This window comes from Chrysoperla carnea, chromosome 1 (genome assembly GCF_905475395.1).
Source record: "Chrysoperla carnea chromosome 1, inChrCarn1.1, whole genome shotgun sequence".
NCBI lineage: Eukaryota > Metazoa > Arthropoda > Insecta > Neuroptera > Chrysopidae > Chrysoperla > Chrysoperla carnea.
In genome coordinates, this window is record NC_058337.1 from 49,595,117 (window position 1) to 49,622,862 (window position 27,746).

The 27,746-nt window shown below is 29.0% G+C and overlaps 2 protein-coding genes across 3 annotated transcripts; one reads left to right on the forward strand and one right to left on the reverse strand.

The window, feature by feature from the left end:
- Window positions 1-1,638: 1,638 nt before the first annotated feature.
- LOC123306132 lies at window positions 1,639-9,065 on the forward strand. Of its 2 annotated transcripts, XM_044888022.1 has the most exons (4): window positions 1,639-1,883; window positions 2,928-3,255; window positions 8,024-8,366; window positions 8,478-9,065. In XM_044888022.1, the coding sequence occupies exons 1-3, from the start codon at window positions 1,734-1,736 to the stop codon at window positions 8,338-8,340; spliced, it is 795 nt and encodes a 264-aa protein (XP_044743957.1). In that variant the 5' UTR covers window positions 1,639-1,733; the 3' UTR covers window positions 8,341-8,366; window positions 8,478-9,065. The 2 variants fall into 2 exon arrangements, with proteins under 2 accessions (XP_044743957.1, XP_044743955.1); XM_044888020.1 differs by having other exon boundaries at window positions 8,024-9,065.
- A 3,172-nt stretch (window positions 9,066-12,237) lies between these two features.
- Window positions 12,238-19,879, reverse strand: LOC123305479 (probable insulin-like peptide 7). The gene is made up of 3 exons (XM_044887206.1): window positions 19,792-19,879; window positions 12,476-12,669; window positions 12,238-12,410 (listed from the first exon to the last, which is right to left on the reverse strand). Exons 1-3 carry the CDS (start codon window positions 19,863-19,865, stop codon window positions 12,238-12,240), a joined length of 441 nt encoding a protein of 146 aa, XP_044743141.1. The 5' UTR covers window positions 19,866-19,879.
- Between the last annotated feature and the right edge of the window lie 7,867 nt (window positions 19,880-27,746).

Here is a 27,746-nt window from a genome sequence, read left to right on the forward strand (position 1 = left end):
TTAGCATAGATAGGAAAGTTTATGGTATTTGATAGTTAACAGTTACAATTTAAATTTGCTGTTGAGATAAACACTAAGTCGTATTTAAGTTAAAAAAGCTATTCTCGTTTAAAACTTCTTTCTTTAGTCATAATTTTGTATTTATAAATATATACAGAATTTTCGATTTCATCTAGGGATAAAATTATCACGAGTTTGACAGAATACATTCGTTAAGCAATGCAACTAAGTGAGAGGTATTATGTACATGTTTGAAGCTTCGATATGCGTTGAGATTGTTTTAAGACGCTTGGAGAGTGGGAGTTTCTTAGTTGAATAGATGAACTACAACAGATAAGCCACGATATAAGTCACTTTTGCAATTTCATGTAACACCTATAATACCTCTTACTTAGATGCATTGCTTAACGCATGTACTCTGTCATACAAGTGATATTTATATGCCTAGATGTAAATCGAACATTCTGTATACCCAATCAAAATAAATTCTATTATCAATTTTCACATGAGCGGATTCACTTGGAGAGGGTTTGCCTAGAAATAATTTCGGTAATGATTATACACAAGTAAAGTAGAGAAAATAAATTATCAAATAGTTTAAAAAATTGAATAAAATTAACTTGTATCAAAAGGTGAATACTCAACTAAGATAAGACTCCGGACCTCCTAAGTCCTTTTTATATGCATCCGTGATTACTATGAAATTCTATTTTACGGGATTCTGACCACCACTAATTAAATAAGTATTTCGAAAATAGAAACGTACTTATACTACTTAAGGTACTACGAGCGCCAGTTTAGACTTGTGTTTGGAATTATTTGTACCTTATTTTCAACTTTAAAGATGAATTTTGTTATAACTTTAGGAATGTAGAAGAAAAATAAGCATAACATTTTTCGATATCTGGCCTGGTGTTCGAAGTATTGAAAGCAAAATAATTAAACAAAATTTAAACTATACTTATTCCAGGTATCGAAAAATTTTATTCGTACTTTTTGTCTTATATTGTCAAGTTATAACATAATTTACTATCAAAATTGAAAATATATATTTTTTTAAATTTGTGTCCTCACTACCGTGCTCATACATAATTAATTAGTCGGGCACAACGGGTTTTTTTTGTTTGCAATAATTTATTAAGGTTTTAACTTTAATTTAAATAGTTTTTTTTTTTAATTGCCACCTACTAGTGTTTTGGAGAAATCTATGAAAAATATCATCCCAATAAGACCAATGTTAAATATGACTACTTTTGAAGTCATTTATTTATTTAAATAATCAGGCAATCCCTCCCGCCCCCCTACAATTTTCAGAATTGATATATACTTAGTCCAACCTCATATAAAAAAAAAACCAAGCCTTTTATTCAAAATTGCATTGGCGCTCGTACATCCTTAATAAATTAGAATATTTGGAAGACTCGAGTAGCGTATATTAAGTATTTAATAAGTACTATACACATTGTAATTCATCATACTGTTGTTTAAAATTAATTGACAAAAACATTTTTATATTAAGATGATCTTGCCCATTACTACAATACAAAAAATAACACCCACTCCTGGATTTTATAATTGCATCTTATTATCCAGAATGTAAAATACTTATTTTATTTCTTACGAACAGTTTGAGGATTCTTATAGGCGGTATAAGTTCTAGTAATCGTTAACAAAATTTCTAACGTTCATAACAAATTATATAAGAAATAGAATTGAGTTACTTAAATAAAAGAATGAAAGCCAATTGTTGTTATTTAATATTGTTTATTATTTCTGTTACGATTTTTTATTTAGTGAGTGCTACAGCTACTGATAATGAAAATCATACCGACAATAATTATTGTTTAGATTTAAAACCACAAACATCATTAGACATGGATCAAGTAAGTTTTAAACTGATTGTTATAAATTAAATATATTGGCAAGTTGATAAAGCCGAGCAAAGTTTCATAATAGGTGCAACGATAATTCGTAAACAAATTTTCATTCGGAAAATGTGGATTAAGAGCTGGCCGAGCGAAAATCTGGTCCTCTTTTTTTTTTTTTTAAATTGTTAACTTTTCTCCTTTCTGACCCAAATGTTTCTGAAAGTGCTTTTTCTTAACAATTGAAGTGTACAATTGGAGTTTCAAAAAAATTATGAAAAAAAATTTAACACGTCAGGTACTTACCCAAAATATTTATTTCTTTAGTTTTACAAGAAAATCCTACGACAATGTTAAAACGAGTGAAATTTTAGGAATTCATAAATAAAGCTATTATAAACCCGAGAAAAAAAATTCGGCCAAATCTGTCGAAAAGTGATTTCATGCTGGTACTACCTTAAGCAATATAAGTTAAATTAAATTTTTTTTCTTGAATCAGCTACAAAAAATAGGTAGAATAAACACAATAACGAAAATAAATATTATGTGAATTATCAAATTGACAGATTTCATCTTGTTAAATTTATATTATTATAATATTGTTAATATAATATTTATTATTATTATTATTATTAAATATTCTGAACGTGAACATGACTTAACGAAATTTTGTCCGCATCGAGCGCTATGATCGTTTCAGTTGATCTGATCGACTATATGGTGTGCTCTCTGCCAATACAACTCCTCCGCATAAATATTTTATCTCTGTACTTTTACAAAAACTTTCTTAATATTCAAGAAACGTGTAATATTAACAGTTATATTAATTGAAAAGCTTTTTTTCTCGTTCGATTCGATATGTATTTGCTAACCAAACGATTTTGCGTCTTCAAGCTATATTTAATCTATAGAATACGTATATTCGAATAGCTCTTAAAATATGGGTACTAAAAAGATTTTTAGAGAATTGATTTAATGAAATCGAAACAGTCGTTTCAAATTTTCTAAAGATTTAACAAGAAATAACAGGATAATATTGTAATTATAATCCAACTATTTTAGCTAATGGGCATGTGGAATGGTGTTGAAATTATTCAACATCAACATCGTGATTATCATCAAATAGTTTCGGAACGTATTTGTCCAGTCATATTAATATCAGATTCTGCCAACGCTGAAACACCAAGTCCATATGATTATAGTGGAGGATATACAGATTATGCATACTCGAATAGTCATAATTTGCGACGTGGACGTAATCGTGGTTTTCGTCGTCAGTATTGGCGTAATATGAGTTTATTGTGGGATGAAGGATCCTTCACTGTTGAATATTTATTGCGTTATGATCAACATAAACCTGGTCTATGGATTAGTTCCGGGCCACAAAATAGTGAGTATACCTAATATTTTTTGAAAGAAAAAAAATTGTTTGTTCGATCTCTTTCTGTTTGCGAAATTATTAACCAAAGAGCCCTCTACAAAATACAAGACTATAAAATAATACATGAGTAAAAATAGAGTCTTTCTGATGAAAATCGTCCAAGTTACCTACAGTGACTTGCAAAACGATAATCCTGAAAAATAAGATCTACTAATGTCTTTAATATGTGTACACCCATCAATTCTGTGATGTATTGTTGGGAGGATCTTTAAAATTGGAAGCATAATTTTTCTGTGACATTTATCCTCGATCGAGTATTTCCAGAAAACATGGAAGCGTTTATCTCACGAAGTGCTTTAATGAAGACGTTAATCACAGAAAATCTTTAATTGAATTTTTGAAGATGTAACTTTATAGTTTAATGGAAAAAGCTATTCCTTAGTTTTCTTCTTTTCTGTACAAAGTGAAGCAAGTATTTTGAGTAAAAAAATTCGGTGTTGAATTTTGATCGAATGTATTTAATTTCAATATCCCTGAATTAAATTCGACTACTTTACTACGGTGTGTTTAGCCATATAATGTTGAAATTATGCTCGATAAAATAGTGATCTCCACCAAAAGAAACTGTGCAAATCATTTTAAATTTGTTGACTATTTTATTATTTTAACATTCATTTGATTGAGTAACATTTTTGGTGAACCACACTGTGATTAATTACGTTTTAACATTTTCTGCATCCTCTGTGAAAATTTGTTTATTCTATGTGGCTCCTACGTGACCAATTTTCAAGAGACGCTTGCTTGATATTTATTGTAATGGTATAGTAAAATGTACAGAATACGGAAATATGAATAAATGATGGTTAATTAAACGTTATGAATAAATTAAGGAGGTCATTTGTATATTTGATCTTATTATACAAAAAAAAAAAAAAAGAAATAATAATAATAATAATAAAATTAAGCAGACATAGTAAGAATAATCCAATAAAACATTAATCATATTATTTTAAAAGAAGAATAATTTAAGACTAAAAAAAATTACGTATTAATTCAATTATTACAATCTGTATCTGGGAATGAATATAAAAGACATAATATAAATATATATCTAATTGTTAAGCACATTGCCTGTGTATCTAAACAATGCACTGGTAGAAGGAATTTATCAAACCAGAAATTTCTGACTTCTGAATATACTCTATTCTACTTCTATTTTATTAATATGCAGTGTGTCGCATTTAAGATGAAGACACTCTCATACTTTCGTCATTTATAGGAATATCGATTTAAAAATTTGCACAGTCATACAGGGGGATGGGTCACATTTTTTAAGATACATAACCGAAACCTGAACCTTAAACTCAGCCTAATACAAATAGACAAATAGGGCAAATTCTTAAAATTTTGCCTAGCGCCAGAGATGGTTAGAGATATCGAAAAAAATTATTCGAAAATGTTGCTTAGAATATTTTTTTATGTCCATATACCGATTTTCATGACAAAATTTGCATTTATAATTTTTTCATTATTTTGTTCTGAACTCAAAATGATTACAAGTTTATTAAAATATTTGAATACATAACACATAACACTATTAAATTATCAATTTGTCGAGTTTTTACATTCCATAGTAATAAAATTAAAAAATAAACTTGTAATAATTTTGAGTAAAGACCAAAATAATGTAAAAATTAAAAATGCGAATTTTGTCATGTAAAACTGCCTCTAGTGATATATTTCATTTATAATATATATTTCATTTATATAATACTAACTGACCATATCACGCGTTGCTGTGGCTCAGTTTTGAAATTGGATCACGGCGGCATCTATACCATTTTATAATGTCCATACTATTTTATCTTAAACACCTACAATGGGGAATTTTAGGGGAATATCTAAATTATGATATACCGGGTGTCAAAAATCTGCGGTAGTTTAGTGGATAACACTTATTTTTCACTAAGATCTTACAAACATGATTACATATATAAATACTCTCATGAACTTGTAAATATTATACAATTATAAACAATATCATACATATAACAAACATCCCACCTTTTGAATAACAAGCTCACGACTTAAATAGTGTAAGTGTGAAGGGCGGTGAACATTATTTTTGCCCGACGCGGAAAAATAGCTAGATTTTTTATGATCCCATATTTTTTTATTTGATACTAAAACATTAAAACATGCAATTCAATAGATCTGGCTTGTAAGTTGAGAAACTTTTTACTGATATTGAAATCTACTTCAGCACTCCCAAATGTCCGCCCAAAATTTTTTTTTCTTACTCAAAATTTATGTTTGTCTACAGACACTTCTATAAAAATAAAAAATAAAAACAATAATTAAGTGGCTAGGAAATATCATATAACACCCGTAAAATTTTAACACATAATAAAATTAAGAACATTCTCATTTGAATAAATTGAATTACTTAATTTAATGTGTCTTACTTATGATTGAGTAATAAAAATGTGGGCTTTTTTTGAAGAGATAATATAACTTCACAACTTCATGAATTAGGTACTTATTTATAAATGACTCATTTTTTAATTGGAAAAGGAAAGCAAACTGTGTTAAAAAATATCGAGTAGCACATGAAGATTAATAATCATAAATTTAAAAAAATCGATTTATGTAAAGATAAACCACTTTATTGATCACAATCGCTTCATACATTTAACTTTTAAATTACCGATTCATTTAAAAAAAATAATGTTTAAGGATGTATGAGCATGGTAGTGGGGGCACAAATTTAAAAATAGATATTTTCAATTTTGATGATAAATTTATATTATTACTTGATGATATAAGACGAAAAGTAAGAATAAAATTCTTCGATATCTGGCTTAATTTTCAAAATATCGAAAATTGAAAATTTTGTTTAATTATTTAGCTTTCACCAAGACACATATCGAAAAATTTTATTCTTATTTTTCGTCTACATTCATGAAGTTATAACAAAATTCATCATCAAAGTTGAAAATAAGATAAAAATAATTTCAACCCTTAATCTACCCTGCTCTTACATCCCTTATATGGACGGTGACACTTAGTTTTTTTCTTTTCTAATTCATTGCTAATATGTTTACTTTCTATTAAAAAGTTTTTTTTAAATTTGTTTTCATTCATTCCAAATGAAAATTATCAAAAACTTCCAAAATATGTCGTTTTTTGAGATTCCTCCATAAGAGCCAATGTATTTTATATCGATTTTTAATGACTTTTTTCTTAAAAATTTGCACGGATACCTAAGCTGAAATTTTAACCACATATTCTTTGAGTAAAAGACTACCTACAAACAAATTTTAAGCCTTTAAATCAAACATTGTTGTCATGCTCATACATCCTTAAGATCATTTACTGAGTATAAAAGCACAAAATGCTGACAGAACCCGCTGGAGCTTCAGGTACCATCTGTAAAAAATTTTTTTTGCCGATATTTTAGAAACTATGTACTTTAGGGCAAAAGTCACGGAGACTCTTATTGTAGAAAATAAAATTTCGTATCTTTTGTTTCCCATAAACGTTTTTGTAAATCTTACCAATTGCGATAACTGTTATATAAATATTGGATTAATCAGTAAAATGCATCCCTCCAGTTTAAAGATCAATTTATCCTGCACAACTTTTATTGGAAACTTTTTCTAATGTCCATCTTATTTGAGCTATAGAGCATTTAATGTTGGACTATCGGTTTCAAGGTCTTAAATTTGAAGGTATGCATCGAGTATAATGGTATAAATTCAACAAATAAATTAGAAATAATATCCCAATTATTGATCAAAAATCTCCATACCTGCAATAGTAACGAAATTTTTAATAAAAAAATATTTAGTGCTCTGATTATTGGAGTAATTATTATTAATTATGTAAAAAAATTAGCGTTCGGGTTTACCGGACAGCTACCAAGAAATATTATAATAAAAATTATCAAAAGTTGTTAGCTTTGTTTGAGCAAAACGTCTCTTACAGCCAGGCAGGAAGGCACCGAAGTTTCATGTAATATCCTCTGTTTATGTAGAACGGAACACTAAAAGTATCTAATTAATAGAAATTGTCTAAATATGATGGTAGACTTATTATAATTACATATCTCAAATTACATGAAGAGAGAGAACTCTGTGTAATTTCACACAAATAAAATAATTAGGTTATTAGTAATATTTAAGTTTCTCTATTGTCTTGCATAAATTAATGAAATACAACCTTGAAATATCCTGGCTTATGTTTTCTTAATTTATTGCAATTAATTACTTCATTAATAATGTTGGTAATTATTTAAAAGTGGGGCCCCCCGAATAGTTCTTAAAATTTTTTCTAAACACGTAAAATACGGTAACACAATATTGAGCCCAGTGCAATCACCAAGGACCTGGGTTGTCAGAGCGACTTTAAATAAACCCAATAAAAAAAAATATTGAGTCGAAGGCCATTAGTCCAGCGTAAGATTGTGTCTCGGATTGCAACAATGCCATTTTTATTGATATTGAATCTCCGACGGGAATTACGAATATACTGCATTCGCCGAATCTCCACTTCGAGTAAAACAATAGTTTGCGAATATGCGTTGTTCTAACGTCAGAAAGATGAAAAGTCTTCTATGAAAATTCAAAAAGAAATACTTTTGAGTTAGAGAACCCATTTCAACAAACCGCTTAACCCTTACTTTTTTAACAGCTAAGTAATTTCAGATTTGGTTAGTTTGGTCCACCCTGTATAATAATGATAGTGGTTAAATAAAATAATAAAAATTTTTTTTTAGGTTCATCATTAATGGACAAAAAATTCAATTCATTTACCGGGCATGTACAAGTATTGAAAGCAGTTGGTACACATTTAGTATTAACATTTTGTCATATTTTACCAAATAATGAATTATTTACTGTTGTATTATCACGAACATTAGAATTAAATCAACAAGATCTTTTGAGTATACATAATTTATTAACTCGACGACATTTAAATAATTATCATATACAAAAAGTATGCGGTAATAATGCAATAAGTAATCAATATAATTATCATTTAATATTTGTTACATTAAGCATTTTATTTTTATTTAACATGAAAAAGCATTAATGTTAACAAGTCCACATTTTTATATTGTAAGTTTTTTTTTTTTAAATTTTAAAAAGTAGCTAGATTAATTTTTACTACATTCGTTGTCAAGCGGCTAACGTTGAAAGAAACAAATTGAGTTTTTTTCTTTATTTCAGCTACAAGTCAACATTTACAAAATTACATTTAATCAAACTTTAAACATAATTGAATATGGAGTTCCGCAAGGTAAGATCTTAAAACCTTTCCGTTAGATTGTATGCACATTTATTATGCCGATATATTTATTATAGCCTATAGGTAATAAATTTGAAGGGCCCATTCCTCGTTGTTTTACCCACATCGTCAAGTGTACTTTGTTCTTCTGCACTTAAATATTTTAAATTTTAATAATAATAGCCCGGTATTGAAGGATAATGTTTGGCTGGCAAAGTTGGAAAAATTTGGAAAAAAAAAATATTTTATGCAAAATTACCTAAGGAATTTGGGTAAAATGTCTTAGCTTCGATTAAACATCGGCTTCATTTTTTATTTAACAGTTTATAAAAAAGTGAACATTTTTATTCAGATTTTCGCATATATCTTATCTTCTCTTCTAGAGATCGTAGAGTACTGCGCAATTGAGAATTTAAAAAAAAAAATATTCTTTGAATGAGGATTTTGATGCTGTATATTGCGATCAATTTCATGCAAAACTGACTGAGATATTTGTATTTAAAGTTGCAAAATTGTTTTTATCGGTTAAGCGGGTTAAAAAATTAATCATTTTCAATAAATTTTTTAAATAATCGAAATATAGAGTACATCTGAATTTTTAAGACCTACTAAGTGGTTCAAAAAAGTCTCGAAAGATTTCAAATATTTTTTTATAAATTATTTGAAAAAAAGTAGTTATTATTTTGCAACGGAACCTGATTCATTTTGTTAGACATCCAAAGAAGTATTGTAAGGCAATTACTTTGAAATTTGGAGTCAAGAAATTGCTTTTGTAGTTTTTTACAATTAAATGGTTATTAACAATTAAATTTCTGAAGAAAAATGTTCACATTTTTATAAATTGTTAAATAAACAAAAGAAGCCGATGCCTGATTAAACCAAAACTATTTTTCCCGAATTTCTAAGAAGATTTTGCATAAAATAATTTTTTTCCATATTTTTCCACATTTGTTTGGGGACTATAATGATACTATGAAGATAGCAAATATAACTTGACAAAAAAACTTATAATAATTAAAATGTGGATATAATTTGTCTGATTCGATACAAGTATTAAGTTATTTATAATTAAAACAAAAAATATACATAATTTATTAATTTTCCTTATTTTAAGTTTAAATGTGAGATTAAAAATGATGTCAAAAAATAAGTTTGTTAAAATATGTAAATTATGTGGATAAATTTTTACAATAAAGAAATAAAACAAATTTCGATCCTATTATTTTCCTAAGTAGTAGACCGTGGGACATCACGGTTTTCTTTTTTAAAATAATGAATACATAATTTAAACTTTTTAAGTGACTCCTTTTTGACGAGTCTACCAAACTTTCTTCTATGATTTTTTTCGAAGTGTTGCGTTTTCAATTGAGCATGATCGAAATATACCGTATACATGAGGTTATCTTTCTTGACGAATGCATGGGAGGCCAGCCATAAATTACGTCTACGATTTCTTAAACCACCCTCCTCCTTGTCAAAGATGGTCACACTTTTGGAGTTCCCTTCTCATTGGTGTGACGTCACATTTCATAATTTAATTAAAATAATACAATAGTTAAAAATCTTTTATGATTTATTTATAAATTCATATCTTTATTATGGGTTAGTTTTTACATATAAATTATGCGTATGTATTATAAATTTTAATTATGAAAATATTTAAAAATATTGTTCCTTTAGGTTCTGGCTAAAAATTATTGGTCGGCCGGATTTTTTCTTGATGAACATAATATTTCGCACAAAATTCTATACGAGATTGATCCAAATTTGTGAATAAATGGAAATTTCATAATACAAAATTTATTTAAAATATTTCCGGCCAATCAAATCCATGCCGACCAAGCAAATCTTGTTCGTCTAAGTGTTAACGTTACTTTTATTTTTTATTAAAAATATTAGAATGCGTAATCACGGAGGTTTCAGGATTGGTGGCTCCAGGCCAACACAACAAAAGCGAAGGAGAAAATATTTTTCGAATTTCTTATTAAATTATCTTGTAAATGCATTAAAACTAAGTATGTTTTCGTTAAGAAAGAAAAACTCATGTAATCGGCATATTTTGATCATGCTCATTTGAAAACGCTGCACTTTAGAAAAAATCGTTGTGGAAACTTTGGTAGACTCGTCAAATGGAAGCCGCTCACAAGTTTCAAGTTTAGAAGCGCTGTTGAAGTTTAGAATTAAACCTACTTAGAATGTTCGTATACGCCGATTTCGATTTTCATAAAAAATATCAAATAAGGTATCAAAATTTTTTTAAATATTTTATTCCATGAGTGTCAAAACTTAAAATTCGTCACTGAATAATCAATAGCTATTAATGAGAGGCGTGAAAATTATACTATATTAAAATTATTTTATTTATGTTATTATTTATTAGACCGAAGTATTTATCATAATTTAAAGAGTACCATAATGAGATCGAATTAATAGTCTCAGTCATTTGAAGAAATTTCAGTTGATTGCGGAGAGTACAGTAGGATTGTCGCATGAAATATTTGTTTTCCTAACCATTTTATCTCATAAAATAATCAGAATTGGCCAGCCAGGAATTGTATCTCTTGTATTTGAGTCATCTGTTTTTCGAAGAAATGTTACTAATGAAAATGAAAAAAAAAAACTTTAAAATGAAAAAATATTTTACATAATGGTTTGAAAGTTTTATTATTTGGTTTACATTACATAACATTCATTTAACTAGTTTAGATTTTATTTTAGCCGCATTTCGTATATAATTTTAATAAATTAAGTGTAAATGCTCCATTGAGTTCTGAAACAAAATTTAAAATATTATTATTATTTTTTAAAGATATTAACATTTAAAAAAAGTTTTGTTTTTGCTGATAGAATGTTCCATTTTTGAAAGAAAATTTGCTTAGAAAAATTGCATGATTTGAAGGGGAAAAATCTTACCGCTTGTCATTTGTAGGCGGCTCAAGTGAAATAATGTTCAATTTCATTTTTTATTTTTAATGAATACGTATTCCCATTTGTATTAATTTTCAGTTTTCCATTGGAAACACATAAAAAATAAGAATTTATTTGTTTATAACTTTAAATCAACTAAAGTTTATCTAAACGATTGTTAATGTTAATTATCCTACAACTTCCAATTCATTATTAGCATCACTATGCTTAGTCAGCCCCGCTTCGTCGCTCGCTAAACACAAAATTCACTCCCATCTCTTGGTCAATTAGACGCCTTCCGCTTTTTGGCCTTACAGCCTCTTGGATTGGGCTTTCGGGCTCAAAGCTCGCTGTATTCGCGATAAATACTCAAAAGGTAGCGGCACACAGCGGTCTCTCATCAGCAAGTACTAAACATGGCAAATGTTGTTAAACTTCAGTGGGTAATAAATTAAATACTTTAATCTTTGAAATGATGTTGCGGATAAACTTATTGGGTAATTGATTTTTATTTATAAGATTTCCTCTAAGTCTCCAAGAGATACTAACATTTCTTATACTTGTTCATTAAAATTTGAAGAAATTGATATAAAACTTTCGAATTTATTACCCAAAGAAAACGAATCTACTAAAACAATGTGTTTTCTTTTAAAAAATGAATTTGACCTTCATTATATCTTTAAACCGTCCACTTAAAAAACACCGATATAGTTAATATGTTCTCCTATATTAATCACGCAACTTTTGCAAAGACAAATTTCTGGTTCGTTTCAAAAGGAACGTTCTGTACTTATCTTACTTTTGCATTTGTCTTTTAAATGGACAATATTCTGCGTATTCTTCCCAAGTACAACCATGGTCATCGCAACATTCAGCTGTTATTGATCGTTTGCGACGTCCACCATTTTCATTTCGCCGCCATCTTATAAAACGGCGAGCACGTACAGCACGTAACCATGGAAAACTTACTGAAAGCATTATATAATAAAAATATTGCCAAACAATTTATAACATGTTCTTAATTAAATTTTACAATCTGTTTCATCATATCCTTCCTGGACTTCTTCATCAGAAGAAAGTGACGATGATGATGACATGTCAGCAATATTGCGTCGAACTAAACGATAAATATCTTTTTCACAAGCCCAATACATATGACGCACTAATTCATGGCGGCATTTTGCGTGGCGTTCATCATGCCATAAATTTTTCCATTCAGATTCCGACCTATAACATTAAATTTTATACTATTATATTTTATTAAGTATAATCAAATGAGCACGATAACGTCATATTTAAGCTATAGGTCTGAAAAAACGCAGCAGAGAATTTGTCGGACCCTATAACCACTTGATAACATTAATAATTATTTAACAATAAAATATTTTGTCCGACAAAAATACTGCACTGATGAGCTTGACCTACAATCTCGATCAAGCCGTACTTAAGTATTTTTGCCTTTCAATACATACATAGTTTATTTTTACCCGACTGAGCAACGCAAAGAGGAGCGGTAAAGTGTTTCTCAGTCTATACATGTGTGTTCCTTTGTGGCACACTATAGGTTAAACACTCTGGTAGATTTTGATGATTTTTACGTCAATCAGTATGTCTTAACCTTGTGAGTGCTACTGAAGACATGACAGGAGTGAAAATTTTATATGGCGACTGCTAGACGCCATGTGTGTGTGTTCCTAATAGGCACACTAGAGATCAAACTCGTCAGCCGATTTTGACTATTCTGGCGTCAATCGATTTAAATTAACCTTTCGAGTGCTACTGAAGATATCGAAGTAATGAAAATTCAATATGGCGGTCACCAGAAGCCATATTGTGAAAAAAGAAAAAATGTAATTCGGCGAACTGTGTCAAGTGAGGTATAATGATACCCCACTTGACAAGCTAATCAATGGAAAGCTTAGCTAATCAATGGATTAGCTATATTAAAGAGTCGCAAATCGGCAAATCGAATAACATAATAATCATTAAAATCGGTTCATGCGTTTGGTCTCTGGAGCACCTCAAAGTACGAAACATACATATATAGGCTGAAAATGAAATTCGGCAATCAATGATTAGTTGGGTATTGTTGAACAGGTATTTGAAAATCCTAACTAAAAAGGGTAAAATAAAAAAAATTAATTAAAAAATCAAAAAACCCGACTGAGTTAAACAGAATCTGAAAAGAACAAAACAAGTCCAGCAGTTTACATAGCGACTTTAATAGTCGTGACTCATTATTGGGAACATTCGAGCCGGTGTAGATTTTAATGGGTCATGACCAGGACCGTAACGAGGGTACATAGCGCCGGTGGCAAGTATTTAGGTTACGACTTACGACTAGATGCTACGACTAGATATATATCGGGTTTGGCTCTAACGATTTCGATGAAAATTCGTATACTGATAATGGTATTTAACATAAGAGTAGAGGTTGTAATTAGAGAAGTTATAATACTTAATTGTACATTTAAGTATCAAATTAAAGTATTGATTTCTCTCTACGTTTCCGAGCAAAACATATTTTTAAGGAATTCATCACTCCCCTAAATGATACTGGGTTATTTCGCATAAACATTTTGCATTTAACTGATTAATCTCCAAAATCAGTGGATAATAAATAAAGTAAATAATACAAAGTAATAAAAAAAAATTGGATTAAACTTGTAGTTATTATTAATGAATTCGCTGATCATTAAAATTTATCAAAAAGAAGAATGTGGTGTCCTGGTTCCGGAATAACGATAATTAGTGATAGCTAACGAAAAACTGACATCACAGCTGAAAAGACTGACCCAAAAATAGTGGGTTTCAAAAAAAATTCCAATGAGATCGGATAAAATTTGCCTGTGTTATAAAAAAAACCGAATTTTTGAACTTAATGACGTCATCAGAATCTAAAAAAAATTAATTTTACTCTATCGTATCCAAACTTTATCCAATTTTAATAAACCGAGTATGTAATCCTACTAAATTTGGGTCATACTTTTCTTATTTGTGATCAAAATTAACCTAGCTCCAATAATTTTTAAGATTGTGGTGTCCTGGTTCCGGAATAACGATAATTAGTGATAGCTAACGAAAAACTGACATCACAGCTGAAAAGACTGACCCAAAAATAGTGGGTTTCAAAAAAAATTCCAATGAGATCGGATAAAATTTGCCTGTGTTATAAAAAAAAACCGAATTTTTGAACTTAATGACGTCATCAGAATCTAAAAAAAATTAATTTTACTCTATCGTATCCAAACTTTATCCAATTTTGATAAACCGAGTATGTAATCCTACTAAATTTGGGCCATACTTTTCTTATTTGTGATCAAAATTAACCTAGCTCTAATAATTTTTAAGAATGTGGTGTCCTGGTTCCGGAATAACGATAATTAGTGATAGCTAGCGAAAAACTGACATGACAGCTGAAAAGACTGACCCAAAAATAGTGGGTTTCAAAAAAAATTCCAATGAGATCGGATAAAATTTGCCTGTGTTATAAAAAAAACCGAATTTAAACAAAAAAATTAATTTTACTCTATCGTATCCAAACTTTATCCAATTTTGATAAACCGAGTATGTAATCCTACTAAATTTGGGCCATACTTTTCTTATTTGTGATCAAAATTAACCTAGCTCTTATAATTTTTAAGAATATGGTGTCCTGGTTCCGGAATAACGATAATTAGTGATAGCTAGCGAAAAACTGACATCACAGCTGAAAAGACTGACCCAAAAATAGTGGGTTTCAAAAAAAATTCCAATGAGATCGGATAAAATTTGCAAGTGTTATAAAAAAAACCGAATTTTTGAACTTAATGACGTCATCAGAATCTAAAAAAAATTAATTTTACTCTATCGTATCCAAACTTTATCCAATTTTGATAAACCGAGTATGTAATCCTACTAAATTTGGGCCATACTTTTCTTATTTGTGATCAAAATTAACCTAGCTCTAATAATTTTTAAGAATGTGGTGTCCTGGTTCCGGAATAACGATAATTAGTGATAGCTAGCGAAAAACTGACATCACAGCTGAAAAGACTGACCCAAAAATAGTGGGTTTCAAAAAAAATTCCAATGAGATCGGATAAAATTTGCCTGTGTTATAAAAAAAACCGAATTTTTGAACTTAATGACGTCATCAGAATCTAAAAAAAATTAATTTTACTCTATCGTATCCAAACTTTATCCAATTTTGATAAACCGAGTATGTAATCCTACTAAATTTGGGCCATACTTTTCTTATTTGTGATCAAAATTAACCTAGCTCTAATAATTTTTAAGAATGTGGTGTCCTGGTTCCGGAATAACGATAATTAGTGATAGCTAGCGAAAAACTGACATCACAGCTGAAAAGACTGACCCAAAAATAGTGGGTTTCAAAAAAAATTCCAATGAGATCGGATAAAATTTGCCTGTGTTATAAAAAAAACCGAATTTTTGAACTTAATGACGTCATCAGAATCTAAAAAAAATTAATTTTACTCTATCGTATCCAAACTTTATCCAATTTTGATAAACCGAGTATGTAATCCTACTAAATTTGGGCCATACTTTTCTTATTTGTGATCAAAATTAACCTAGCTCTAATAATTTTTAAGAATGTGGTGTCCTGGTTCCGGAATAACGATAATTAGTGATAGCTAGCGAAAAACTGACATGACAGCTGAAAAGACTGACCCAACTAGTGGGTTTCAAAAAAAATTCCAATGAGATCGGATAAAATTTGCCTGTGTTATAAAAAAAACCGAATTTAAACAAAAAAATTAATTTGACTCTATCGTATCCAAACTTTATCCAATTTTGATAAACCGAGTATGTAATCCTACTAAATTTGGGCCATACTTTTCTTATTTGTGATCAAAATTAACCTAGCTCTAATAATTTTTAAGAATGTGGTGTCCTGGTTCCGGAATAACGATAATTAGTGATAGCTAGCGAAAAACTGACATCACAGCTGAAAAGACTGACCCAAAAATAGTGGGTTTCAAAAAAAATTCCAATGAGATCGGATAAAATTTGCCTGTGTTATAAAAAAAACCGAATTTAAAAAAAAAAATTAATTTTACTCTACCGTATCCAAACTTTATCCAATTTTGATAAACCGAGTATGTAATCCTACTAAATTTGGGCCATACTTTTCTTATTTGTGATCAAAATTAACCTAGTTCTAATAATTTTTAAGAATGTGGTATCCTGGTTCCGGAATAACGATAATTAGTGATAGCTAGCGAAAAACTGACATGAGTTTATATTTAGCTATAATTTTTTTAATTGCTGAATTGTTTAATAATTATTAATGTTAAGTGGTAATAATTATTAATGTTAAGTTCGGTATTGTCCGACAAATTCTCTGCTGCGTTTACTCATATCGATTGTTTAAATATGACGTTATGGTGCTCATTAGAAAACGCAGAGCTTTCGAAAAAAATCTTAGAGAGAAGTTCGGTAAACTCTCCAAAAGGAAGTCACTCAAGAAGCTTCAAGTATGTGTTAATCATTTTACAAAGCACACCTTTTCTGTCCCACGGTCTATTATTGTTATAGGTGACAAGAGTTATGTTGGGTGCGTCGTTGTGGCCGGGACAATCAAATCGACGCCAGGGCTTCTAATGGATAATTTTGACTTCAAAGGTGGCTGCTATAGCTAATTTTCAATTCTTTACATGTAAATGGTATAGTAATGTTCAATTAAAATTATTAAAAAGTAACAATTAATTAAACTTGTTGCATTACAAATTGTGAAAATGAGAGATGTAATTGCATATATAAATTTTTTGAATGTTAATTACCATAATACGGATAGAGTAATAAATTAAAATGAATTTTTTGAGAGAGTGTTTGCGGAATTTTCCAAAAAAATCTTATTAAAATACAAAAATTTGGAATCATGTTTACTTCCAATATACAATAAATAATGCAGGTTAATAAGAATTTGGAAAACAAAACAAAACAGTTAATCTTTTTTTTTTCAAACACAACCTGTTGTGTTGCCTTTGGGTTCAAAAATTTTTTTTTCGTTGTTATTAAACCATTACACAAAGTTTTAATTTCAAAATAATAATATAATTATTATGTTGACATATTTTTGATATTTGATATGACAAATAATTAACATTTATTTTTTATATTTACTGTTTATTCTAGTGCCAATAAACAATAAACAAATGAATTAAGTTTATTTATAAACATATTCTAGTATCACTTTTAATATCAAAACAAATAAACCACGTGACTTTTTTCGGAGTAAGAAAGAAAGAAAAAGTTATATCATATTTTTAGGATGATGGATGGCATTATTTATCAGATAGATGGTTGATTTCTTAGAGTCTTGGCTAAATTTAAATTATCTATTTGTTTTATTATACTTTAAAGTTTGTTATCCGGTCAATTTAAACATCCGAAGATACAAAAATTTCCACCCGGCTGAAATTTGGTGGAATTGATCAAAACACTATCATAAATGAAATCTAAATATTCCTCATCGATCCGAGATGTATAAAAAAATTTACCAGGTAAAATTTTTCAACTTTTGAATCAATTTGAATTTGACTATAATGGCTATTCAGAAAAAATCATCTTATGAAAAAAATAATACACAAAACTGAGATAGAAAGCAGAAATTTTATTTTAAAGCTTTGTTAGCAAGATTGAATTTAATGATTAATATTTTTGTTGGAAAAATATTATCATAATAACTTGTTTTTATTGTTATAGCGTAAGGGACATTTAATATTGTGGTCCAAAAAGGCGAGCCGGATAAACTTCTATAATAACACAAAAAAAACAAATTAAATTTGCTGCTTAATTTTTAATAATGAAGCCGTGGTTGTCACTTCAATTTTCTAACGTAAATCGATTTTTTTGACTTCACGCTGACTCGGCTAACTAGGAACCTTTCCGATATAATACATATATGTCAATAAGAAAATCAGAAAAAAAAAATTAAATACGTTTTAACGGCACATTGGATTAAGAAACTTCTAAGGATGTGAATTTTTCAAATATTTGCATTTTAAAAAGTTTAGCAATTTTTATATGAAATATATCAAGCTAAATTAAATTCAGTCGCAAGTTTGTAACGCTAAGAAATATTGTTGCTACAAACAAAATTTTGATATATATTTGATATTTTGATATATGATCTGTTCGCCTGTCCAAAAACGAAATGAGATACAGAGCTAAAATTTTTATAACTTACTCAGGACGTAAAAAGTGAGTTGGAGTTCGTAAACGAGCAACATTGGTCAAGTGGGTTTTGGATCCGTATGACCCATTTTGTAAACCGTAAGATATGAAACAAAAGTTAATATATGGAAAAGTAAAAAATGGAACGAATGCGAATTTCTCTTGAAGGATATCCGTGGACACAGATACTGATATCTAATCATAATATAAACTCTTCTAATTAAAATATAACCCTATCCATTTTGTCCCGTTGATTAAAACTAAATATTGCTCTCAATCATTTATACAGGTGATTCAGAGAAAAATATGTTTTTCTATTTTTAAGACGAATTGAAATTTCGATTTTAGTCAATTATTATAAATAAAAGCTAATCTTTAAAAAGTATTTCTTCCTTAATTTTTTGTTCATAAAATATTTTTAAATATATTCACAAAAAAAAAATTAAATTTGTACAAACACATCGAAAGTTGATATTTAAATTATTTTTGAAAAAAATATTAAAAGTGGTTGATAAAAAAATTTTTTTTTATATTAAAATTATTATTTAAAAAAAATATATATATTCATATATATTATATTGTGCCCAACTAAGGTAAAACTAGAAACCAAAATTATTATTGATTATTGAAATTAGAGATATTATTGAAAAAAAAATCTAATATGTAATACAATTTCACTCTGTGATATATGATATTATTCGAAGAAAAAATTGTTAATGTGACAATCTTACGTTCAAGATTGAATAAATATTTAACTGCTTGATAAAATGTTTTCTAAACATGAATTACTTGAAAAATTAAATTTTAATTAAAGACTCAAACAAAATTTAAAAAAAAATACAAAATGCAATTAATATTATATAATTATGGTGGAAGTGCAATCAACATTCTTGAATGTACTGATTTGCGCTCCCACCCATATGAAGACATTTTCAAAACAGTAATCATAATGGGGCTAATAACTTCCACAAATCGCTTAACAGTATCAATAATATATAACAATATATAATTTAAAAAACAAATTTGATTAGTGCCAAGTATTACAGTAGAAAATTCAGAACAGTACAGAAAATAGCATATAAAAAAAATATAACTATAACACAGATTTTGCTTTTGACAAATATTTATTTATTTATTTTTTTAATTAAAAGAAAAAAATTAGTTTACCTGTCACGAAATTTCTTTTCAAGTGGATCTTCAACTTCATTAGATTTTAAAATATCAACAAGAAAACATAACATAACTGTTAAAGTGGAAATTGGTAATATCTTCATTTATATTTGTGAAATTGAAAATTTGAAATTTTTTTTAAATTAAAGTATTCTGCTGCGATTAAACTGTATAGAAAATTGAGAAAGAAATTCTAAATAAATGTAAATGAAATAATCATATTGCCTAGAGCTATGTTATTTTCTATTTCAAACTTTTTCATTTTTTTTATAAGCGCACGCGCTTACTTTTATTTTGTGGAGAAAAACTTTTAAAAAAGTAGATATATAGGATAGGGTGATTGTTCTTGTACCTATTTCCTAGTGGTTAATTTCTTATTTAATCGGAACATTAGTTTTCGTCAATAATATTCGAGGCTTAAAATATTCATTACATTTTACAATGATGTTAATGTCGAAACTAGCTACTCTCGAAGTTGTTAGTTTCGTTCCGGGAACCCATATACTTGCCCTTATTTAGGTCCCACTCACTTGACCCAAGAGAAGTGGTTAAAGCAGGAAATTGTAGGCTTAGAGGGGATAAATCTGATATGTTGATGTCTTTAAATTTTATAAATGCAAATTTATTTTGACATAAAGACATACAATATAGCCACATGCCTAGAATAAGTTTTTGTAAATTTTAGAAATTTTTCACTTTATATCCTACAATAAATCAATAAATTTGATTTTAATTTTTGCTTTTTTGTAGGAAGTATGAAAAGTATTTCAATCGTAGAGAATTACAATTTTCAGATTTCAACATTTTGAGATTCCAAATAATTACTTGGGTTCTTTTTCACAATATCTTAACCATCCAAATTTTTTCAAATGTTATAGTTCAAACCCAAAACTTTTTACCCAAAAAAATCTGCTCTACTCATGAGTAACATCTACTCACTTCAGAGTTTGATAAAGTAAATTATCAACTCTCCAAAAATCCAAATACCATCCTTCACGTTTCTAACTTAAAAATGACGCACTTATTTGCCTTTTAGGGGTGAATTTTCGAAAATTATTTCGATAATTTCATGTTTCTTTGATTATCAACAACCTGTCAGTTTGCCTATATAGTAGAGTTTTATTTAATTTTCTTATATTTGATATTTTTCGACGAGGGGGGCGAAAATTATCTCTCAAGAAATAGATTTCGCAGCAAAATTAGGAAAAAACGTGATCATCATTAAAAAAGTCAACTAGCGATTAATTTGATTTTTTTAAAAATTACTTTTGACAAATTACCGCAAAAAAAAAATTTTAAATTACAAATCTGTCACTATCAATTAAAAATTGTCGAAGCCGTTTTAATCTATGTTACTAATTCAATTTCTAAAAATCGAAATCGCTATATAGTTAGGTAGGTAAATTTACTTATTATGTTTTTAATTTGTCCGCTCCGAACAGATATTTTATTATTAAAAAAAAAAATAGATTGTAGCCTTATGTAATGATTTTTTGACACCCTGTAAATTTTTTACATTTTCTTGTCTCATTCTAAATAACATACAGATATTCAAGTTTTTATATTGTGGACTAATGTGGATGTCCATGTCAGTACTCACTTTTGACAAAAATGACAAAACAAGATTTGCATTACTTTATCTTCGTTTCGTAAAAATTTTTAAATAATTTAATAAGTATCGTTGTTATTTTGGTCTATTTACCATTTTTATTCTCTGTTTACATTTTAGCTAACTTCTAACAGTTTTGCAAAATATGCACACGGTATGCACAGTAAATTTTTCGAAAATAGTCGATTCTCGCATATAGCTGTAAAGTTTTTTTGAAATTTTCACAATTTGCAACTAAACAAAAGAATTGCTTTTTTACAAAAATTGAAAGTTGTAGTTGATTAAAAATTCTAAAGTCAAAACTCCGAATACCATAAAATCAATTAGTAGAAAATATGAAACAAGAAAATATTCTCATCTGAAATTGTTATGAGAACTAAAATAAATTATCATTACTGCCGGGGGATCTTTAAGATTAAAAAGTTTCTTAGAACGATCTCCCGACTTTAATGACGATTTTACTGATCGTAACAATTTCAGATTTGCAAATTTTTTTTTACAGCTTGATTTTGTAGTAGCGGGGGTTTTAGTTTTGGAACTTTATTATATTTAAATTAACTATCTTAAGAACCAATCGATTGATTTTTTTTTTTTTTTTTGTCATAGTTGAAGAGAGGTAGGATGCACCAATTTCAAAGTCGTGGTGGGTGGGGGTGAAGGGCTGAAACCTTAAATTTTCTAGGTATCAATTTTGAACTTCTCCGTCGATATATAAATCGACATGTTTTCACTCAAAAAAAGCGACCTTAAATAAAATAAATAAATAAATAATAATCATACCAGGTCAAGAATTATTAAGGGTGGATACTTTCCATCTTCTGTATAGTCTAGTTAAGAATCAATCAATCGATATCATTTTTTTATCATGATTGAAAAATTTCAAATGATGCACAGCAAGGAAGGGGGTGCTGTTTGAAATCTCAAAGTTGGGGTCTCTAGGGGTGAAAGGATGAAACATAAAATTCTGTAGCTACCAACTTCCCTCTCAATATCTAAATCGACGTGTTTCACTCAAAACAATAATCACATCAGTTATTGAGGGTGGATACTTTTGAAATGAACACACTGTATAGATATTTGTGCATGTATGTATATGTATCTTCATCTGTTCCCTCATAACTTCTAAATTACTTACCATAATTATATATATATGAACAGATGAAGATACATATACATACATGCACACATACCTTTTAAACACATATCCTCCCCGTAGTCGGGATAAAAATAAAATAATAGTCATACGCGATCAAATATACTTATAGTTTTGTAAGTTATAAAATAATAATATGGCCTACTTCAAGCCCACTAGTTGAACAAAGTTAGTTTAAGTCTTCCTTAATACTTTTCCTTTTTCTGTAGCTTTTATCTTTAGGGCACTTTTTAGGTTAGTAACGTAGATGATTTTTTTGCTAGAGCCGAGACTTAGGATCAGCGTACGAGTCAATACTATTGACTGGCAGGAACTGTTCACAGTTATAAAACCAAATATACCTATTATTTTAATCACCAAAACCATTAGCTTTCTCTAAGTCGACATATGTGATAGCAAAACCCTTCTAGAAAATACGCATTTGTTGGGAACTCGACATTCTCTTCGTTTTACTGAGATTTACAACTAGACTCACTTTACAGGTAATGTTTAGTTCGTTGAACATAATTTGTAAGCCTCCCGCATTTATTCAAACAACAACACGTTGTGCCGTTTGCATATCGTCAGCCTATTTCCAACTCAGAGAATTTTAATTACAAAATATTATAAACTTTAATTGAATATTGGTAACCCTGTTTTATTCCTCTATTTAATATATAAGTACATTTGACATATCATAGTATTTTTCGATTTTTAATGTCCATATAAAATAATAAAACTAAAACTATTTTGACGAGATAAGTTTTCAACTGCACATCCCATCTAACTTTTAAAATGTATGACATGTAGAAAGTCTTAAAGAAAATTTATATACTAGTCTGACATTGAAAGAGTCAATGCCTAGAAATAGCTAAGCTTAAGATATCTAAGGAAATTGTGCGGTGAAATAGAAAATAATGATATAGGTACTGCAGGGAGTTAAGTAAAACGCATACAAGTAAACACGTTCACTACCCAATCTTACAAGCACAATGAGGTACAGGTAGCAGGCACACTACATGAACTTCGCGAGGCAATGGAAGTTTATTGGTTGCGCCAATTCTTAAAGCTTAACATACCCAGAAAATTTAATGGATGAAAATCAGATGTTAATTAAGCTTAGATCATTAAAACTACGCAACGGATTTTGATTCGATTTTTTAATAGATAGTCCAATTCAAGAGGACGGTTTGTATGTATAATACATGCCTAATATAGTAGAAAAACTCTGATAATTTTAGAGGTTTCTAATGTGATGACGTAAATAAACACATTCTGTAGTATATTTAGTATCAGCATTGCAACCGTGCGAAACCGGGGCGGGTCGCTAGTTTATAATAAGTTTAAAGAGGATTTAGTTTTTAAGTGTATGACTATCAGTCTTAATACATTAGTAAATCAATTGCTACAAGTTTATTGGGTCACGTTTTTACTAAGAAAATAGGGATACTTACTTCAAGAGATATAAAATACATGCAAAACCTTGGTGGAGCAATTGACTACACTCGACCACAAGAAACTTTCTGACGCTCAAGTAAAATTGAAAGAAACTATCTATTTGTGTTTCTTAAACAAGTAATTAAAGAGTATAATATATTTATCTGATTGAAATAGTTTTTCCAGATAAGATTAGCAAGTCTATGACACCTACAATTGCATTTACCAATCATTTTACTTTGATTATAGTAATAAATATTTATTGAGAGTATTGTCTTGGGTATTGAAATGATGCTGTCATGTCATCTTCTTAGCAATAAAGTTTGTCGATACCTTATTGATAATACATCCTGTTAAAATAATAGCAAACGTTAACTTAATAAAAGTGATTTGACACTATATATGATTTCTTCTAGTTCTATCTACATAGATAGGTTCAAACCTACGTGATAATTTATATCTAGGTGATAGTTTTTTCTACAATTAAAAATAAATATTCTCTTACATGCACGTGTTGAGTAAAGTTACTACACATAGTATAACTGTTTAGAAAATTGATACAATTAACAATTATTTAATTAGTTTTTATTAATTAATTGAACTTCGCTATTTAATTTTTTGTCGCATTCTGTAAGTATACTGACTATGAGACAATACCATACTTGATTTTGGGGAAAATAACAAAAAAACGAAAGGTGTCGTGAGCAACCGGAAGGAACTTTGTTCCATTCTTTATAAATTATGTAGTATGGAATAACAAGCACAATGAAGGAATGGTAACAAAATTATCTTTTTTGTCATGTTTTGGTTTATCACGTTATGAAAATAGACATTTTATTAATAATTATTATTATTATACAACATATTATAAAATATGTTGGTAGGTATATTTAAATTATAGTTCTAGTCTATCTATTTTGTAAACAATGTTAAATTTTCATAACCGAGATACAGCAAACCAATACATGTAAAAAGTCGTAAATTTTTCGTATAATTCAATGCACTATTTTTTTACAATTTTAAAGTGCGAGATCACATTAAAATGGCTGCCCAAGTTTGTCGAAAACAGTTTTTTAGGTTTTTTTTTTTGAAAATTACGTTTTGTATCAAAAAAAGTTTTGAACAAAAAATGTATAACTTTTTATTTCGGATCGATCTAGCTGAGTGATTTTGTCCAAACTTTTCAATATTTTTCAAATTTGCAATTTGCTTTTTGGGCATATTAATGACTGATCTTTTCACTAAGCGTCGTTTACAAATTTTTTTTTTGAAAGAAATCCGGGCGTTTAAAAAAATGCAATTTTTAACAGTTTTTTTTTTTTTTTTTTTTTTCAATAAATTTTTTATTTGAAAATTAGGATAGATCGATCCGAATTATCATATTATTATCTTTGAAAGAAATGAATTTCTAACACTGATAATGCGAAAATCTCAATTGTAAACAACCTCCTCTGTGAAGCCGCCTAAAAACGAAATTCCCTAAAACAAAGTAGTGGAGGCCTCCTGACCACTAATTATTTTTCAAATAAAATGAATATTTAAATTTCGATAATTTTAAATTAATGTATGCACGATAATTATCAATAATTTTACGCTATTGGGCTTATAATCATCAACTATCCGGTTTAATAAAAGTTGTGTTAGACGTTATGGCTGAATATATTCAGACCGCTGCGCTAGTTGAACGGCACCGATTAGTAAAAAGGTTAGGCAGTTAATTGAACAGCTAATTAAGCTAGTTTACTGCGACGTATACATACAGCCGAAAACAAGTATTACTGAAATCAGTAAGAAAAACATTTAGCTGCTTTATCCCTGGGATAAAACCAGATAAAACAAAATAATTTGGTACATAAAAAATACGAAAAAATTACATGACTAGTAAATATAATTGATTTGTTTAAAAATTGGATAACACCAATTGTTATTATTATATTATAATCACGAAAAAATTAGAGAAGTGGAATCGAACGCCCAATCTCCGAGGCTGCGGACAAGTAATACTCTGCCTTTGGGATTCTCGATCAAGATGGGTTGTAAATAGCAACTGCTTATCAGGGCTATTTAACATATTTAACTTTTCAGACTGGAGTGAATAAATATGTATAAATTGTCGCTATTGTGGGGACTGCTCTTTTAAGGACCCCCCGGGGCCCCTGTAGCTCAAACTTGTTTCGCCATTGCATATTCTAGTAAAAATCATTTTCTGTGTTATCATCTGAGTAGGCGTTTACTTCGTTTATATTATCAAATCATTATATTACATAATTTTATTTTCGTTTATCAATACACACTTTCTTTTATATACTATATGTATACTTTTCAATATCCCATAATAATTTCAATGTTACAAAGTTGTAAAAGTTGTAAAATGATAGGTAGGCAGGTAAAAAAGATTTTTCTCAGATTTTAATCCAGAAAATTGAAAAGGTGGTAGATCCCAAAAAGAAAATGTTATATGAGTTTGTACGCTTTCAAGCTTCGTTTTTGAGATACAGTTAGTTAAAGTTAAAAATAGGTCAGCGGCCAATGCTTTTTTAAAAGTTTCTTAATAATATTGGATGGAGTAATTAAATATGGGATGGGGTATTGGATGGGGTAAGCTTATCTAAGAGTACGCGGGAGATAAGAACACGCAGTGAAGCTAGTGACCAAACAGTTTACGATTTGAAGCTTACTTCAATTGTGCTTAGACCAGATAACAGTATAAAAGTCCGTCTCGAAAAAAATAGAAAAAGCAGTAAAACGGAGAAGTTACGCAAGTCTGAAGTTTTTGTGCAATTTGTTATTTCTCGAAAGTGTATTGTATTTCAAATAAAATGATTATTGTTTTCGTATGATGCACTACTAGGCGGCAGCAGCAAAAGGCGGCAGCAGATGTATAGGAGTAGGCTCGAACTCTTATACGACCTTATGCTATGTGTATAATGTAAGTGAAGTTCGTCTAGTAGTTCTAAGGCACTTCTAGATGTGCTAGATAGAATCGCTTGAAACCTACAGGAAAACTTCCATTTTTTTATTGCATCCCTCAAGAAAATATTAAAACACTCTCCAAAATTACATTTTTGAGTTCTATTTATGCTAGAAAAGAAGAAGAAGAAGACTAGATTGAGTGTTCGGGGGTGTAAAACTTGATGGTATGAGATATGAACCGCATATATAGGGATTGGTGGATTAATTTGCTATTTATGTGTATATTAATGTACACGTACTCTCATCGACCCCCTTGCGTATTCTTATACACCTTTATGTGTAAGAGTTTGCAAGTTTCATTTAATGATATTTGTTTTTGAACCTTGTGAAACTTAAGTGCGTACTCTTATGCCAGCATACCCTGCAACTTTATCTCTCTCGAGTTTTCTGGCTTTCTTGTCTAGAAACAGTAGTTTTCCATCTTGATTTTGTTCGCTAAATTTTCATAGGCTGCTCATTTTTTTACAAGCTTTTATTTAGTTTCACCTGTCCCGTTGTTTGTCTGTAACTAAATCTTGCAAGTCTGTAACTAAATCTTTCCAATTGCCAATGTATGTGGTAAGTTTGTGGCGTCCTGATTTTCCCATCGCTTCCACCATATTTGATACAATTATATACATTTTTTTTAGTTTTAAATTAAAAATTTTAATAAATAATACTTTTTAAGGGACAAGCTTTTATTGCAATAAGAAATAGAAAGTAATTTTATCTATGAGTCACACATACCTGACTATAATAATTATTTGGCATGTGGAGTAGATGAGGCGTTCCGATTCATTTTTGACTCATAGATAAAATTAT